A 17,601-nucleotide genomic window follows, 5' to 3' on the forward strand; every position below is an offset into this window, starting at 1 on the left:
CGGCGCGGGGCCGGGGCGAGTCCCCCGCTCGGAGGGGAGGGGAGGGGACGGGACGGGGCGAGGAGGAGCGGGGTGGGGGGGGCGCTGTGCTCCCTGAGTGACTGACTGAGCCGCCATCCGGGCACCTCCTCGCTCGGCAGGGAGGGGGAGCGGCCGGGAGGAGCGAGCCAGGCAGGGAGGGGGCGCTGGGCTCTCTCCCCACCCCGCCCCGAGCCCTCCTCCCTGCGGCCTGCTGCGGCGGCGGCCCGGCCCGGGCATGGGGCAGCGGGGGCCGCCGCCGGCCGAGCACTGAGCGGCGCTGTTGCTCGGCCGAGTTTTCCCGGGCGCTCCGCGCGGAGTCTCAGCTGGCGGCTGCCCGAGGCCGGGAGCGCAGAATCTGGGCGGCCCCGGCGGGCGGCGCGGGGCTGGAGCTGTGACCGCCGAGCCGGCTACCATGGCGGAGAACTTACTGGACGGGCCGCCCAACCCGAAGCGAGCCAAGCTCAACTCGCCGGGCTTCTCCGCCAGCGACAGCACAGGTGAGAGGGCCGGGGGCAGAGGGGGCGGGTGGGTCGGTAGCCCAGCGCTGGAGCTCGCAGCTCCACTTCCTCGGAACCGGGCAGGGGGCGACTTCATGGGGGTCGCTTATACACCAGAGCCGCCGGCTCCTGGGGGTGCGCCAGGCATTCCCCAGGTGCAGACCCTGCTACGAGATCGGGAGAAACGCGCTTCCCCGCGGAACCGGCCGGGTGACTCGCACTTAGCGGGGTCCCCGCCCCCCTGCCAGCTGACAGAGCCAACAGGGCAAGAGCGGAGGCTGCCCTGCCGGAGAGCCACAGCCTGCAGCTGACTCCCGGGGCTCTTCCAGCTGAGCTCCATGGTCGCTGGGTCGGACCCTGTGTGTAACTTCTGCCCGTAACCATAGATCTATAAACAGCTAGGGGCTCTAGGGCGTAGTAAGAGCTGACTGAAGCGAGGGGGGTTGTTCCAGCCTCACCTTGCGCTTGTTTGTGCCTGAGAAACAAGTGTAAGTTAACGATAGAGCCAACCAGAACTTCAGAATTTCTGTTTTTCTCGGACTGAAGCAACATCTTCAACGGCTTTGTTGGTTTCTCAGATAAACGGGTGTTCAGACAGATTTATTCCTGCATAGCCTGTGCATGTATAACTTCGTCAAAACCGCATAGTTACTCAGTGTGATGGAATAGCTCCTGTCTGTTCAGAAATGCGGTATAAACGTGGGAATAAGTGTGAAGTGCTTCAGAGAAGTAGGTGTTTTTCGTTCACAGTAACTGCTTTCAAAAAAGTTTTGGCTTTGGACAATAGTGTGGTTTTTTTTTTCCACAGCATATGATATCGTTTTTAAACACATTGGGGCAGAGTATTTTATGGGCTGTCAAATTTCCTCCCTTAAAATATAATTCTGTGCAGTACACATGCATTTCTTTTGTGTGTGCATCCAGTTTCATCCTTGAATGTATTATCATGACCCTGTTCTTAACTAAAAGCTAGGTTTAATAAATGATCAACTCAGTCTGCTCTGAGCAATTTTCGTTTAAAAAAAAATGCAGATTTTCTTAAGCATTTCACTTGTATGGTACATTATCTTGTATATATGAAACCCCCCACTAGTTTTGTAATGTTTACACATTAATGTGGTGTAAATTTGACAGCAGGTTGTCTTTCAGCCACCGTTACTGTTTCTCTGAGCCTTTCACATAACAGGTGGGGAGCAGAGGAACACTTGAAAAAGAAAATGTACAAAAATTGGCTGAAGAACTCTAGGTCAGGTGTAGTACTTAGCCATTTTAAGTCTTTTTTTTGGAACTGATGAGTTGACAGTGAATGACAGTATACATTGCTGTGAAATGCACCATGTAAACTAAAAAAATTGAAATAACTTTTTCTAAGTTTTCAGTCACAATCTTTCAGTTGTAACAATAATAGGTAAAATATTTGAAACTGAATTTTGAAGGTGATAATTTTGGATGTTTTAATTTTAAAGAGAAACTATGTGCCAATTTTGCAAACTTACTTATGCATGTGGGTAGTCTCTGAACGAAATCACTCCGGTAGAAGAAGTTAAGCATGTGCAAAAGTGTTTGTGGAGTTAGGGCCTTGGTCAATGGAAAAATGACAGTGACAGAGCAAGTACTACATGTCTGACAAATAGGAATATCTTAGTAGGCACAATGTCTGAAATAACTTTAAAGATAAAAATTAAGATTAAAAAAGTTGCAGGTAGCATTGGTTTTGTTGTTGATCTTGGAAGTGCTTTTTCCAATTGAATGTTTTTATATGTATTGCCACTGCTAGTAGTTAAAAAAATTGTTAGGGTTCTTATGTAAAATATTACTCAAAACTCTGAACTTCAAGTGGGATCTTCCTGCCTGTTGGTTTAATAATAAAGTTGTATTGCAACTGTGAAAGTTGCCTTTAGCCAGTTGCTCTGATTGATAGGTTTGAGTGATGTGCCCTCAAAAGCAGCAGGCTGTATATTTGCTATTGAATGACGAATAAAGCCCCAGTCCTGGAAATGCTTACAGACATGCTTAATTTTACTCTAGTGAGTAGTCCCATTGCAGGTTTAGACTAAATATTTAATTAAAATACCATTATTTATAGCTAAATTCTTCCTTGTTTCTCTTTCACATGCTGCTTTCTGTAACAGTTACTAGATTTAAGCAGCCCGTTTTCCTTGAGATTAGAATATGTAGAATTTTGGTTCTTTCCATTTATTCTAGGGTGCTGTAAGAACTGTTTGAGGCAAATCTTCCTTAGCGTATTGGAGTAATGTTTGTGTGATTGAAGTTAGAAATGTGAACTTTTTTGTTAATGTCATAGTTCTATAAATTTTAAAATTACACTTTGATGTAGCATTTTATTGGCAGTAGAAAATCAAGATATATTGATAGAATTATTACAGTGTATATGGCATAAATCAGTATATTAGTTGGATTACTCAGGTGTTTGTGTTCTTACAACAGCAACACAGTACACTAATCAAAGCTAGTTACTGGGAATACAGCTAGCTGCCCACTAATTGCCAAGTTTCATCTGTATAACTAAGCTAATGAGTAAAATATCCACAGGAAAGGGTTTTCATTTATCTACCTAACCAGGAGGAAGGATCAGTGCATTTTTGTTTCTGTATAATTATTTCTTTCTTAAATACTAAGTGACTTTTTTGTTGCACAACTTTAAGCCTTTAACTCTCGTTTCATCTCGTATTTCATAACACCTAAGTTGCAACGTCTTTATAAAAATATTTAATGTAAAAAATAGGTTTATGGTAACTTGGTTATTGCAGTCTGTTAATTTTAATCTTTGAGGGCCATAATCATTTAGTATGTTGTCAGTATTCACATTTTGGCATGATGTACAGTAAACCATCCAGATTTTTAAATTAACATCTCTGGAGCCAATGCACGCTGTGTGAGCACTGATGATATATTAATTAAAGATGCAGCAAAATGGGCATTCCTTAAGATGCCTAAAAGCACCAATATAATGTGGCTGCTGTGATTTTTTTTTTTTTTAAAACTACTGTATACTATGGTGCAAACAAGGGAATGCATCTGTATTTGTTAAATGCCTTGCAGACTTCTAGTGCAGTAGAAATATATTATTTTCAAGAACTAACAATTACAGTCATTCAGATTGTTTTATTTTATAATCTTTAACATTTTAAATGTTTATAAAATAAAACACTCACATGATTTAGGAAAGTTAGGATGGCTCAAGTGAGTTAAGTTGCAGTTTCAACATTGAATTGCCTTGTGTTTTTTAGAACTTCAAATTATGTACTGATTAAGAATTGTCTGTTTCTTAAACATCCAACAAAGTAGTTGTGACAATTAATGAAGTTTTGTGACTGTCCAGTGTATAAATTTTAAACATAAATATTTTAGTATATTTCAAATTGTTTAAAATAGAAAAAAATTGACCTTGTTATGAATGAATTTGCATAATTTTAAATTTACTAGCTGTATTTCCTACTCATTTTTTTAACTAAAACACTTTTAAGAAGTGAAACTATACATGTATACACATTTTACTTAGACCTTTTTTTTCTGCACTGTACCCAAGAAATATGGATATGCACTTCAGGTATCATTTCTTTCAGTTTAAAAGAAGTTAGTTTAATAAAAATTATCCAGCTTTTAAGGCCCTGGAATCTTTAAGATAATACCTTCTATTTAAACTAAACCAGATTATGGGAGTAAATATTCATATACCTAACTGTGAATTCATATGACTTTACAAAGTGGTTTAAACCTATCTCCTTTTTATGCCATGTGAACATTTGTGTGGGTGTGTATGTTTTAAAAGCATTAACTGTTATGCACAGCTAATAAAATTTGCTTCTGTGAAACTTATTGCCGGTATGATCAAATGTGCAAACACAAAAGGTCACTTGTACAAGACTTTTTCTTGGATTTACATTCATGTACAGTCCCAACAGTAGTTCGCACATTTTAATTCTGATGAGAAAAAATTATGAAATAAATGCTTCGGGGGGGAAGTACAGCTGAAGAACAAATGTTTTATATTGTGTTTTTAAATTGTTCTATAGAATGTATTGCATTCATTTGCAACACATTGTATTCCATTATCCTGAAAACTTTTTCCATGGCACTTAAAGCATAAAATAAAGCTCAGTCTTTTGCAGGTATATTGGTTCTTAAGGCTGGCCAGGTATATGTATAGTGGTGGGGAGCAGGGGAGGGAATCATGAAAGGAGGCATGTTTAAGTGGGTTGAGCTGAGCGGTTGTTTTTGTATGTTTTTTTTAAAATGATTTTATCATGTCAAAAAGTTTCTTCCCTGTGGACCTATAGAACTCAGTGCCATAAGATATAATTCAGACGAAGAGCTCCGTAGAATTCAAAAATGGATTATGTGTTTGGATGAGAACACCCAGAGTTACACTAGATAGGATAAAAAAATATAAATAAGATAAAAACTTATGCATTGGGATATAAGAAAAACATACTAACAGCATGATGTTCAGAAGAGAAATCCCACTTGGCATCTTATTCCAAAATTATCCATTATGGGGTTTCTTGCACTGTCCTGTAAAGCATATGATGATAACTCGTGTCAGAGGTAGGATACTAAATGGATTACAGGTCTGATCTTGCATGGAAATTCATATGGAAGGTATTCTGTGCTTTGCATTGTTGATTTGGAATTCATTTTAAAATTGTATTTTGAATTCTAATTGTACATGTGCCCAGAAGTTTATCAATGGGTGCATTTTTTATGGTTTTATAAATTTCAGGATAAATTTTGCCTTGTGCTGTGCTGTGGAACAGGCACATTACTCATGTGTAATCCTCTGCAGAACATAGACAGAATTCTAGGGCAGGGGTTCTCAAACTTGGGGTTGTGAGGTTATTCCGTGGGGGGTCACGAGCTGTCAGCCTTCACCCCAAACCCCGCTTTGCCTCAAGCATTTATAATAGTGTTAAATACATAAAGTGTTTTAAATGTATGGGGGGGGGGGAGGTTGCACTCAGAAGCTTGCTATGTGAAAGGAGTCACCAGTAAAAACATTTGAGACCCACTGATCTAGGAGTTGTGCATGAGGAGGCACACTTTGCTGCACCTTTGAGGTCTCCTGCTATCTGTTAGGGTAATTCTTGAAGTTTTTTTTGTAGAGGTGATTCAATTTCTATTCCTGCTGTAGTTTCCTGTCTTGGTCATAACCCTGTGTCTATACTATCACAGTTATTTCCACAGCAATCAATGGTATGTATCAAACAGAATATTATGACTTCAGATGAAGAATAAGCGGTCAGAAGAGATGAACTATTAAACAATAATCTTGTTTTCATGCAAATGTCTCTAATAATAAAATGTGAAGAAAGATGCATAAAAAAATCTTGCTACGTAAGCAGAATTTTGTTTTTATGAAACATCAGCAGAAGAAATTCAGATTATGGCCCTGTACAGTGAAATAACTGGGACAGCTTAGGAATCTGACTTATTCTCCTTTACTTGGTTTACACTTTCAATGTGAAAAACTTCTGTTAATTCATGCAGGTTACAAGCATCATAGACTGTGCAAAAACTGTGTAGCAACCAGAAGAGAACTGGCTTCAGAGTGTCACATATCAGAGGGGTAGCCGTGTTAGTCCGGATCTGTAAAAGTGGCGAAGAGTTCTGTGGCACCTTACAGAGTAACAAACGTTTTGGAGTATTCGACGAAGTGGGTATTCACCCGCAAAAGCTCATGCTCCAATACATTTGTTAGTCTATAAGGTGCCACAGAACTCTTTGCCGCTGGTTTCAGAGTGGTAGTCGTGTTAGTTTGTATCAGCAAAAACAATGAGGAGTCCTCCTTGTTTTTGCAGAATAGAACTGTCATCTTGATTATTACAGCAAATTACTAAATATTAAATTCTGAACCAGATGTAATTAATACAGTCTGTCAGTACTCCACTTCATCTTGCATTTACCTTCTCCTTTGACACACGAGAAAAATAAGTTCCTACTCCAAAATTTAAACTGCTTGGTAAATACAATGTACACTTCTAGTGCAATAACTTTTCAGTATTCATATAATAAAATAACAGGTGTATAAGCATAGTATCAAGTATGACCTGGTGAGAATTCCCAGAGTAAGTCCGATACAGTAACTCCTCACTTAACGTTGTAGTTATGTTCCTGAAAAATGCAACTTTAAGCGAAACGATGTTAAGTGAATCCAATTTCCCCATAAGAATTAATGTAAATGGAGGGTGGTGTTTAGGTTCCAGGGAAATGTTTTTTTGCCAGACAAAAGTCATTATATGCAATTTAATACAGGTATTTAACAGCCTGGCAGCCCCCCATCAGCTCCTCTACTCCCCACCCCCCAGCGCCTCCCAGTCGTCGGCAAACCCCAGGGATCAGTGCCTTCCCCCTGCTCTCCCCGCCTCCTGCCCAGGGCAATCAGCTGTCTTAGGGTATTCAGGAGGCTTGGGGGAGGAGTGAGGATGCGGCGCTGCGGGGCAGGAATGGCATAGGGGAGCTGCCAGCTGTGGACAAAGCAGGTGTCCAGATGACATTATAGGGGAGCATTGCACATCTTTAAACTACCATGTTCTGTAATAGAGCAGGGATGTAACATCGAAAGAACATTAAACAAGAGGATGTTAAGTGGGGAGTTACTGTACAGCAAAATGAACTGTTTTGTCAGAGAGGTGAAAGGCCTGCATCATCCACACCAATCACATCGGTAGAAATAATATCGTTCTTATCTGTTAAAAGCATATTTGATGTAACATTTTGGGGCAGCAGCCTTCTCTTGCGCAATGAGAAGGAAGTTGGAGCATCGTAGGTCAGGATACATTTTTCTGCCACATATAAGCAGGCATCTCACTATTTCAGGAGTTACCATTATTCATAATGATAAATTGGAGTGTGTTCACTTTCTCTTTGTGTAATTTCTGCTTTTGTGTACTCTTATGGAATAAAGCTATGAGTTAATACAAAACTAGGATCTTGTAAATACTGAATTTGAATCTATTCTGTAGTAGCAACAGCTTCCCCCCCCCCCAAATTTAGAGATACAGTTCAAAGATGTATAGAATCTTTGTATGGTTATACAGGATAAGAGCCAATGAGGGGCTGACCATCTTGATGGTGCTGACTACCCTCAACTCATTGAAGTCAATGAGACTTGAGACTACTTGGCTTCTTGCAGGTTCAGGAGCATAGTGCTTTACACAAGGTTGACTGTCATTCTGGTATGATGATGTTGATATTTTTATGCAGCACATTGAAAGTTGAAGGTTTTTTACAGTAAAATGTATAAAATCACTGTTTCCAAATGTGGGCATGTGATCTCTTCCTTATGTATATTTGGTATATGCTTCAGTGCTGTATGCTTTTGCACGGGCTCTCAAAGCTAAATTGCCAAGCAAAGAAAAAAGTGCCCTTCAGGGATTTAGAATTTAACATAAAAATACAACATTTGAGGCCATATTTATACAGCCTAAAGGAGCACTAAAGAACATAAGTTTTGTTTCATTGTTAATTTTTACAGTGTGTCATGGGTTTGCTGGTTTATAATGTTGCTTAAAATTATCCTTTATAGTAGGTTACGGTAACAATGATTAAATTACATCTAAATATGTGTATTGTATATCTACTTTAAGACGACAGTTTGTGGGAGAGACTTTCAGAATATAATGTGTATATAATAAGGGTATAGTTTCATTAAATTGATGTATCCTTTTAGATGAAGGAATGTAAACCCCACATTTTCTTGAATGGAAATAAATGCTTTAGGAGCTTTTGTGATTCAAAGGGAGATAAGAGCAGGTAGACTTTTCACCCCTTTAATGTTGCTAGTTGCTGAAAAAATAATTTGAAGCTAATTTAAAAACGCAGTCAACAGTAACTATTGTGCTACATGTCTGATGTTTAACAGTAATTTTACAGTTATGCAGCACAACAAATATTTGCCTGGCAAGAGAATTTCCTCCCCTTGAGTTAGTATCTGCTCATTCTTCAGAGGTGGGTTTTGTCTCCTTCACTAAACTATGGCCATGGCTACACCTACAGCTGTACAGCGCTGGGAGTTACAGCTGTCTTCGTACAGCTGTGTAGGGAAAGCGCTGCAGTGTGGCCATACTGACAGCTACCAGTGCTGCAGTGTGGCCACATTTGCAGCATTTGCAGCACTGTTGGGAGTGGTGCATTGTGGGCAGCTATCCCACAGAGCACCTCATCCCATTTTGGCGCCGTGGGTTGTGGGAAGGGGACGGACAGGTGCGGGTCATTCCGCATCCTGTCTCAATGCCCCGTGGTGCATCGCTTCACATCCCAGCAGTCACAGTTTTTCCGTCCACATTTGGTGCCATTGTGAGTCTCCCAACGGTTTCTGTGCAGCGCGATTTCTGTGGAAAATGGAGCCCGAGCTGCTGAGGACTTTGCTGATGACTGTCGCCAGCACATCACGTTTGGCAGTTGAGCTATTCCTTCAGCTCCAAAGTGATAGTGAGAAGTCCGACGATGATATCGAGTCACCTGACGCATGTGACACTAAATTGCTTGTGGCATTCACGGAAATGCTCAGTGCTGTGGAATGCCTCTTTTGGGCTTGGGAAACAAGCACTGAGTGGTGGGATCACATCGTCATGGAAGTCTGGGATGACGAGCAGTGGCTGCAAAACTTTTGGATGAGAAAAGCCACTTTCATGGGACTGTGTGAGGAGCTCGCCCCTGCACTGCGGCGCAAGGACACGAGATTGAGAGCTGCCCTGCCGGTGGAGAAGCGGGTGGCTATTGCAGTCTGGAAGCTGGCAACTCCAGACAGCTACCGATCGGTCGTGAACCAGTTTGGAGTTGGAAAGTCGACTGTTGGAATTGTGTTGATGCAAGTTTGCAGCTCCATTAATCGCATCCTGCTAAGAAGAACCATGACTCTGGGGAACGTGCAGGACATTGTGGATGGCTTTGCACAAATGGGTTTCCCTAACTGTGGAGGCGCGATAGATGGGACACACATTCCTATTCTGGCACCACACCACCTGGCATCCGAGCACATTAATCGGAAGGGGTATTTCTGTATGGTTCTGCAGGCGCTTGTGGATCACCGTGGGCGTTTCATTGACATTAACACAGGCTGGACTGGAAAGGTGCATGATGCACGCATCTTCCGGAACAGTGGCCTGTTCAGGAAGATGCAGGCCGGGACTTTTTTCCCAGACTGGAAGATCACAGTAGGGGACGTCGAAATGCCCATTGTGATCCTTGGAGACCCCGCTTACCCATTTAATGCCTTGGCTCATGAAACCATATACAGGGAAGCTTGACAGGAGCAAGGACCGGTTCAACTACAGGTTGAGCTGGTGCAGAATGACTGTGGAGTGTGCTTTTGACCATTTAAAAGGGCGCTGGAGATCTCTGTATGGGAAGCTAGACTTGGGGGAAAGCAGCATCCCTGCGCTAACATCCGCGTGCTGTACCCTCCATAATATTTGTGAAGGGAAGGGTGAAACATTCAGTCAGGAATGGACCTCTGAGGTTCAACGCTGGGAGGCTGAGTTTGCACGACCAGAGAGCAGGGCTACTAGAGAGGCCCAGCACAGGGCTACAAGGTTTAGGGATGCCTTGAGGGAGGAGTTTGAGGCTGAAAACCAACAGTAATGTTTGGTGCCTTGCACGGGAGTGAAGTGCAGTGGTTACAATAGTAGGAATCTCTTTTTCCTAAAATGATTTGCAATGCATTTTTCTTTCCTGGGCTATGGTATCTTTCACTTTCTGCAATAATAAAGACTGTTTTCAAAGACAAGAATTCATTTATTGAAAAGAAAATAACTTTCTTGACAGACACACAACATTTTGGGAACCTAAAATGGCAGGGGGGTGGGGTGGTGAACTGTACAGTCACAGGTTTGAATATGTCCTGTCTGGAATGCTGTGCAATGACTGGTGCACTTCAGGATGAAAATACTGCATGGTGATGGGGGTTGAGTGCAGAGGGTAAGGGTTGTAGTTCTCAGGGCTGGTTGGTGAACTTACAGGTGTTGGGGGCAACTGGTGGTGGTAAGAACCTGGATGCTGGGGAAGGGGGTTTGGAGCTGACATTGGGGCACAAGGGAAAGAGCTTTGGGATGGGGGTGGGCCGGCACGGTAGTGCTCTGTCTGCATGGCTAGGAGTGACTGGATACAATCCGTTTGGCGCACCAGGATGCTTATCAGCTGCTTTGTGCTTTTCTTCTTAGACGCTGCGTTTCTCTGGCGGAGCCTGCTTTCCCTTTGTCTCCAGTCCTGCAGTTTTTTACTCTCTCTGGCGGAGTGATCCATAACTGCTTTAAGCATGTCGTCTTTGCTTTTTCGCTGCTTCTTCCTGAGGTTTTGTAGCCTCTGCCCAGTGGATGATACGGGCAGTGCAGTAGTCAAGGACACTGTTCGAAAGACAAAAATGGCAACAGTTAAAACAGGACACGGGCAGCACTGTTTATAATCTCACCCAGACAGTTATTCCCACGCAGTGAAGGAGTTTAGTCTTCACTTTAGCATACTTTTCCCATACCAGACAGAGCGCAGCTAACCCACAGGAGGCAGGAAATGGTGAGTAAGGGGGAGTGATTGCTTCAGGGATGTGCAGGGTTTTCTGTGCGTTGGGGAAAGCAAAATGCTGCAGGGGGCACCTACACTGAGCACACTCCCAACATTTTCTATAGGAGTTAATCCTGGAAGATATCTCGCTGCTGCGGATCACCTGGGAAGAGCGGGAGGGTCTTCTACAGCAATGCGGATTCTGCCCTGGCCCCTGTGCAGCAATGGTCCCCCTACCCCTCGCGGCACAGTGATGCGGACACGTTAGCCTGACTGGGACAAGGACCACAGTGGCTCTCCCTATAAACTTGCACAAGCGCATTGCCCACGCTCTGGCAGAAACTTTTGAAGAGATTACCGAGGCCGATTACCGTGACGTGATAGACCACATCAGTGGGCTATTGCACATCTAGGCATGCATGCATGCAGCCCTAACCCCCACTCCTCTCCCGAAACATTTGCATCCTGAAACTAAAAGCTGCTTACTGGGAACACGCTCCTCTGCTTGTCCTTCTCCAACTAGTTCCAGCTGCTGCGACTGGTTACCTTTCTTCTGGCTTGAGAAGAACTCCTGGCTGCATGCCTCCTGGGACTCCGGGGTGTCTCCCCTCACTCTCCGTTTCCTCCCACCCTCCCTCCCCTGCTCTGAAGTGTCCATCGTGGTCATCGGATTGGCAGTGGGGTCACCCCCAAGTATCGCTTCCAGCTCCTTGTAAAAACAGCAGGTCGTGGGGGCAGCACCTGAGTGGCGGTCTTCCTCGTGGGCTTTGCAATAGGCACTCCGCAGCTCCTTTACTTTAACCCTGCACTGCACTGCGTCCCGGTCATGGCCCCTTTCCAGCATGGCCCTTGAGATCTGCCCATAGGTATCGTAATTCCTATGGCTGGAGCGCAGCTGAGACTGCACAGCTTCCTCACCCCAAACACTGATGAGGTCCAACAACTTGCCATTGCTCCATGCTGGGGCTCGTTTGGCGCTTGGAGGCGTGGTCACTGATTGATTCACTGATTGATTGCACTCCACATCTGGCTGAGCAAACAGGAAGGGGATTTTTAAAATTCATGGGGCATTTAAAGGGGGAGGTCACCTGAGGCCAGGACAGTAAAGTGCAAACTGATGAGCAGAGTGGCTGAGCAGGCATTATGCGATACCTCCGAATACCTCGGAGGCCAATTACAGCGCTTTTGTTGGCTACACTTGTGGAGCAGCGCTGCATTACCAGCGCTGCAATCCTTATACCCTAAGCAGAGCAGGAGTACAGCCAGCGCTGCAGTCAGGGAGATGCAGCGCTGTATGTGCCTTGCAAGTGTGAACGGTGAGTAAGTTGCAGCGCTGGTGGTGGGTTTACAGTGCTGCAACTATCCAGTGTAGCCAAGGCCAAAGTGGAGGCTGCAGAGCTGTCAGTTTATGGAGGCTAAACCAAAGGGACTTGCCTGTTGACTTTTTGTCCCATACGGTTTGTGCATTTCATGCTCCTTTCAGTAAGAATCAGCTTTTAATTTTAAGCATTCTTTTCTCATAATTCCACCTTTTTTAGAGGAACAGAATCAACTTAAATTTTATGTGTGAAAATGTTTTACCTGCTGTTACAAGCAAGGCTGAAAAAATGCATTCACTGTGTCACTTGTGGTGAGACAGGAAGCTTTCCTAGGTGAGTGATAAATTTTGAGATTTCATTTTAAAACCCTGTAATTTATGGTTGTAAAGATAATCTTACACTAAGTTTATGTTTGGAACTAATAGTGTGTCTTTCTGGTCAGTGGACAGATAGTTTCAGTACCCTTTCTGCTGTTCAGAGCTTTTGCAAGCTACAGCAAATAAAAAATTGGACATGTTTTTCGGCTGTAGCTTTTTGGAATCCAGTGGGCAGCTTGATGTGACAAAAATCACATCAGTTTTGCTGCTGCTTTTGAAATATGAGCAATAGCAGAGGGAGGATCTGGAATTACTCACTGGACCCAGAGGGACTGAGAGGATATGAGTGGTGAAGGTACCCCTCTAGCAGCAGCCAGAGAAGGGATGGAGCTGTGGAGAATGCACATCTCTCGGCAGCAGGAGGCTCTTTGGTGTCAGAGGGAAGCAGAGCAAGCGTGCTGCTTTTACCTTTCAGCTGTTAGATAAAGTTTTTGTGGAATCCAGTTGAGACAGCTAACCAGAAGTTGATTTGAAAGTTTACTTCCTACTCCAATGATGAGTCTATGGCAAGCATCTTGATAGGAATTCCACTGCTATCTTCTTTCTGGCAGCTCGAGGTAGGGGAAGGTTGGTTTCTCACCTGGGCGTTCCCCCCGTTTTTCATTTTTACTTCTGGCTGTTAACTGTGAATGTGTTACGGGGAGCCTGGAAGGAGAGAGAAGTTAGAAAAATCTAGTAGACAGGCATTTTGGGGAGATGAGACAGTCTGAGATACAGTACATAGAGGGTAAGAATTAAGAGGAAATACATTGAAGACCATTCAGGAAAAGATACATTAAAGAGATGTGAAGCCAAAAGGGAAAGATAATGTGGAAAAAAGCAATAGATTTTTAGAAAGTTATGTTTAAAAAATGATTAAATAGAAAGTTGACTGCCTCGTTAGTTTAAATATAGTGTACACCAATTGTATTGTTTGGGATGTGGCTTCTGGACTTATTGGAGTGAAGGTTTTTTTTTAACCCTGACTGGTATTCTTAAACCTCAGGCTAGTACATGTCAGATAGATTTTTGAAGTAGCAAATGTGACCCTTTATATTGTAAGTGAAAGTTTATAGAAAAAAACATTTTATCTAAATCTTTCAGTTATTTTACTTTGTGCAATCAGTTTCAGTATTTGAGGAGTGAGTCAGTTCCTCCTTTGTTCGGGTTTTTCACACAGCAGCCAGGGACAGGGCAAAAGATTTTTAAAAATAGGAAAATGTTGGCCCTAAAACTACTTTTAACTCAAATTTGGAGTTTAACTACATTTTGAGTTGGCAGTGTCCTTTTTATCTCTGACCATTTACACCACACATCTCCACTTTTATTCAAAGATCTGAGTGCGATTCTTCTTGTCTGGGACACCACTGTGCTGCTAGAAGAGAAGATGGCAGAATAAAAGGAGACCATCCCTGCCCAAAGTTCTAAGTCGCCCTCTCTATTATATTGGAGGGATCGCAGGGAGACTGTTCTGTGCTCGTGGTCTCGCTCTGTTTGTGGCCATCTTCTCAGTAGGCTCCCTAATAAGCTGGATTCTTTTGGAAAGATGGGCCTATTCATGGTATCAGTTTTATTTCTCTAGAGTAACCATAGAAGAGAGCCTTGGTAACTGATGCACTGGTTCAGATATGGACAAACCATATTCTGTCTTTCCACTTGATCCCCAATTCAAGAAAGGTGTTCAGAAGTTCAAGTGCAAAGGAGTCTGGATAGTTATCCAGTCATCTCTTCTGTTATGCAGGCTGTGGCTTACCAGATTCCATTTTCAAGATAAATACTACTTTTGGATGCAGTCATTTTTACACATAAATACTACTTTTGGATGCAGTCATTTTTACACATAAATACTACTTTTGGATGCAGTCGTTTTTACACAGTTTTTTCAGGGAAAAAAATCCACCAACCAGGTATACCCCAAGAATAGGAAAAAATTCACTTTCTTCTGTAGAAAAGCCAGGTGTTTTTCAGGAAAAAAATCAAATCAGTTGGTTTTTTTTAAATTTGTTCATTTTCTTTCTCATAAAAAACCAACCTTCCACAAAAACTTCTTTGTGGCTGGACTTTACAAAAACCGGACAAGCCATTTACAACACACACTTTGCTTCCCTACAAAGGAAAAAGGACACTAAACTATCTAAACTACCACACGCCACAAGGGGCCACGACATTGGTTCCCTTAACCTACCCAGCAATATTGTTAATCTTTTCAGCTATTCTCTTAGCTCAGCAAAAGAGTCTGTCCTATCTTAGGGCCTCTCCTTCTGCCCCTCCACCCCCACGAACATGATACAGTTCTGTGGTGACCTAGAATCCTATTTTTGACGTCTCTGACTCAAGGAATATTTCCAATGCACCTCTGAACAACACACTAACACACAGAGCCCTTCCTACCAACACTACAAAAAGGAGGATTTTGGGTGGCCTCCTTCCGAAGGTCGAAACAACAGACTGGATTTCTACATAGAGTGCTTCCGCTGACGTGCACGGGCTGAAATTGTGGGAAAGCAGCATCACTTGCTGCGTAACCTCAGCTGTGCAGAACACAGTGCCATCCACAGCCTCAGAAACAACTCTGACATTATAATCAAAAAGTTTGACAAAGGAGGTGCTGTCGTCATCATGGACAGGTTGGAATATGAATGAAAGGCTGCTAGGCAGCTCTCTAACACCACATCCTACAAGCCATTACCCTCTGATCCCACTGAGGGTTACCAAAAGAAATTACACCATCTGCTCAAGAAACTTCCTGAAAAAGCACAAGAGCAATCTGCACGGACACACCCCTAGAACCGCAATAGAGTATTCTATCTGCTACCCAAGATCCATAAACCTGGAAATTCTGGACGTCCCATTATCTCAGGCATTGGCACCCTGACAACAGGATAGTCTGGCTATGTAGACTCCTTCCTCAGGTCCTACGCTACCAGCACTCCTAGCTGTCTTCTAAACACTACTGACTTCCTGAGGAAACTACAGTCCATTGGTGATCTTCCAGAAAACACCATCCTAGACACTGTGGATGTAGAAGCCCTCTACACCAACATTCTGCACAAAGATGGAGTAGAAGCCGTCAGGAACAGTATCCCTGATAATGTCACAGCAAACCTGGTGACTGAACTTTTGTGACTTTGTCCTCACCCATAACTATTTCACATTTGGGGACAACATATACCTTCAAATCAGCAGCACTGCTATGGGTACCCGCATGGCCCCACAGTATGCCAATATTTTTATGCTGACTCAGAACTGCGCTTCCTCAGCTCTCGTCCCCTAATGCCCCTGCTCTACTTGCACTACATTGATGACATCTTCATCATTTGGACCCATGGAAAAGAAGCCCTTGAGGAATTCCACCATGGTTTCAACAATTTCCACCCCAGCATCAACCTCAGCTTGGACTAGTCCACACAAGAAGTCCACTTCCTGGACACTACAGTGCTAATAAGCGATGGTCCCATAAACACCACCCTATACCGGAAGCCTACTGACTGCTATACTTACCTACATGCTTCCAGCTTTCATCCAGACCACACCACACGATCCATTGTCCACAACCAAGCTCTATGATACAATCACATTTGCTCCAACCCCTCAGATAGAGACAAACACCTACAAGATCTCTATCAAGCATTCTTACAACTACAATACCCACCTGCTGAACTGAAAAAACAGATCGACAGAGCCAGATGAGTACCCAGAAGTCACCTACTATAGGACAGACCCAACAAAGAAAGTAACAGAACGCCACTAGCCGTCCCCTTCAACCTCCAACTAAAACCTCTCCAGTGCATCATCAAGGATCTGCAACCTATCCTGAAGGATGATCCATCACTCTCACAGATCTTGGGAGACAGGCCAGTACTTGCTTACAGACAACCTCCCAACCTGAAGCAAATACTCACCAGCAACCACACAACAAAAACACTAACCCAGGAACCTATCCTTGCAACAAAGCCTGTTGCCAACTCTGTCCATGTATCTATTCAGGGGACATCATCATAGGACCTAATCCCATGACCCATGCTATCAGAGGCTCGTTCACCTGCACATCTGCCAATGTGATATATGCCGTCATGTGCCAACAGTGCCCCTCAGCCATGTACATTGGCCAAACCGGACAGTCTCTGTGCAGAAGAATAAATGGACACACATCAGATGTCAAGAATTATAACATTCAAAAACCAGTCAGAGAACACTTCAGTCTTCCTGGTCACTCGATTACAGACCTAAAAGTCGCAATATTACAACAAAAGAACTTCAAAAACAGACTCCAATGAGAGACTGCTGAATTGGAATTAATTTGCAAAATGGACACCATTAAATTAGGCTTGAATAGAGGCTGGGAGTGGATGGGTCATTACACAACGTAAAACTATTTCCCCATGTTTATTCCCCCCCACACACACTGTTCCTCATACCTTCTTATCAACTGCTGCAAATGGACGATTTTGATTACCACTACAAAAAGTTTTTTTTCTCTTCTGCTGGTAATAGCTCACCTTAACTGATCGCTCTCGTTAGAGTGTGTATGGTAACACCCATTGTTTCATGTTCAGTGTGTATATATATCTTCCTACTGTATTTTCCACTGCATGCATCCGATGAAGTGGGTTTTAGCCCACCTAAACTTATGCTCAAATAAATGTGTTTGTCTCTAAGGTGCCACAAGAACTCCTGTTCTTTTTGCGGATACAGACTAACACGGCTGCTGCTCTGAAACTGTTCATTTTCTTTGAACAGCTATTACACTCATTCCTTTAAATGCACATGGTCTGTATGTGTATCTGTTATATAATTTTGATACTGGAAATAGGCTCTAATATTTTTGTGAGTGAAATTTTAACTGTTCTGAAAGGTTGAGTGTTGAGGACCTAAGTGTGCTTATGCCTG

The 17,601-nt window shown here is 43.2% G+C and overlaps 1 protein-coding gene across 3 annotated transcripts in view; it reads left to right on the forward strand.

The window, feature by feature from the left end:
• Positions 1 to 359: 359 nt before the first annotated feature.
• The window catches only part of CREBBP (CREB binding protein), a 195,071-nt gene continuing 177,829 nt past the window's right edge, over positions 360 to 17,601 (forward strand). For all 3 annotated transcript variants that reach the window (XM_030577229.1, XM_030577230.1, XM_030577232.1), the window contains exon 1: positions 360 to 518. In XM_030577229.1, the coding sequence (XP_030433089.1) occupies positions 434 to 518 (85 nt within the window). In that variant the 5' untranslated portion in view covers positions 360 to 433. The remainder of the gene's footprint in view (positions 519 to 17,601) is intronic.

The sequence above is a fragment of the Gopherus evgoodei genome, chromosome 10 (assembly GCF_007399415.2).
Source record: "Gopherus evgoodei ecotype Sinaloan lineage chromosome 10, rGopEvg1_v1.p, whole genome shotgun sequence".
Taxonomy (NCBI): domain Eukaryota; kingdom Metazoa; phylum Chordata; order Testudines; family Testudinidae; genus Gopherus; species Gopherus evgoodei.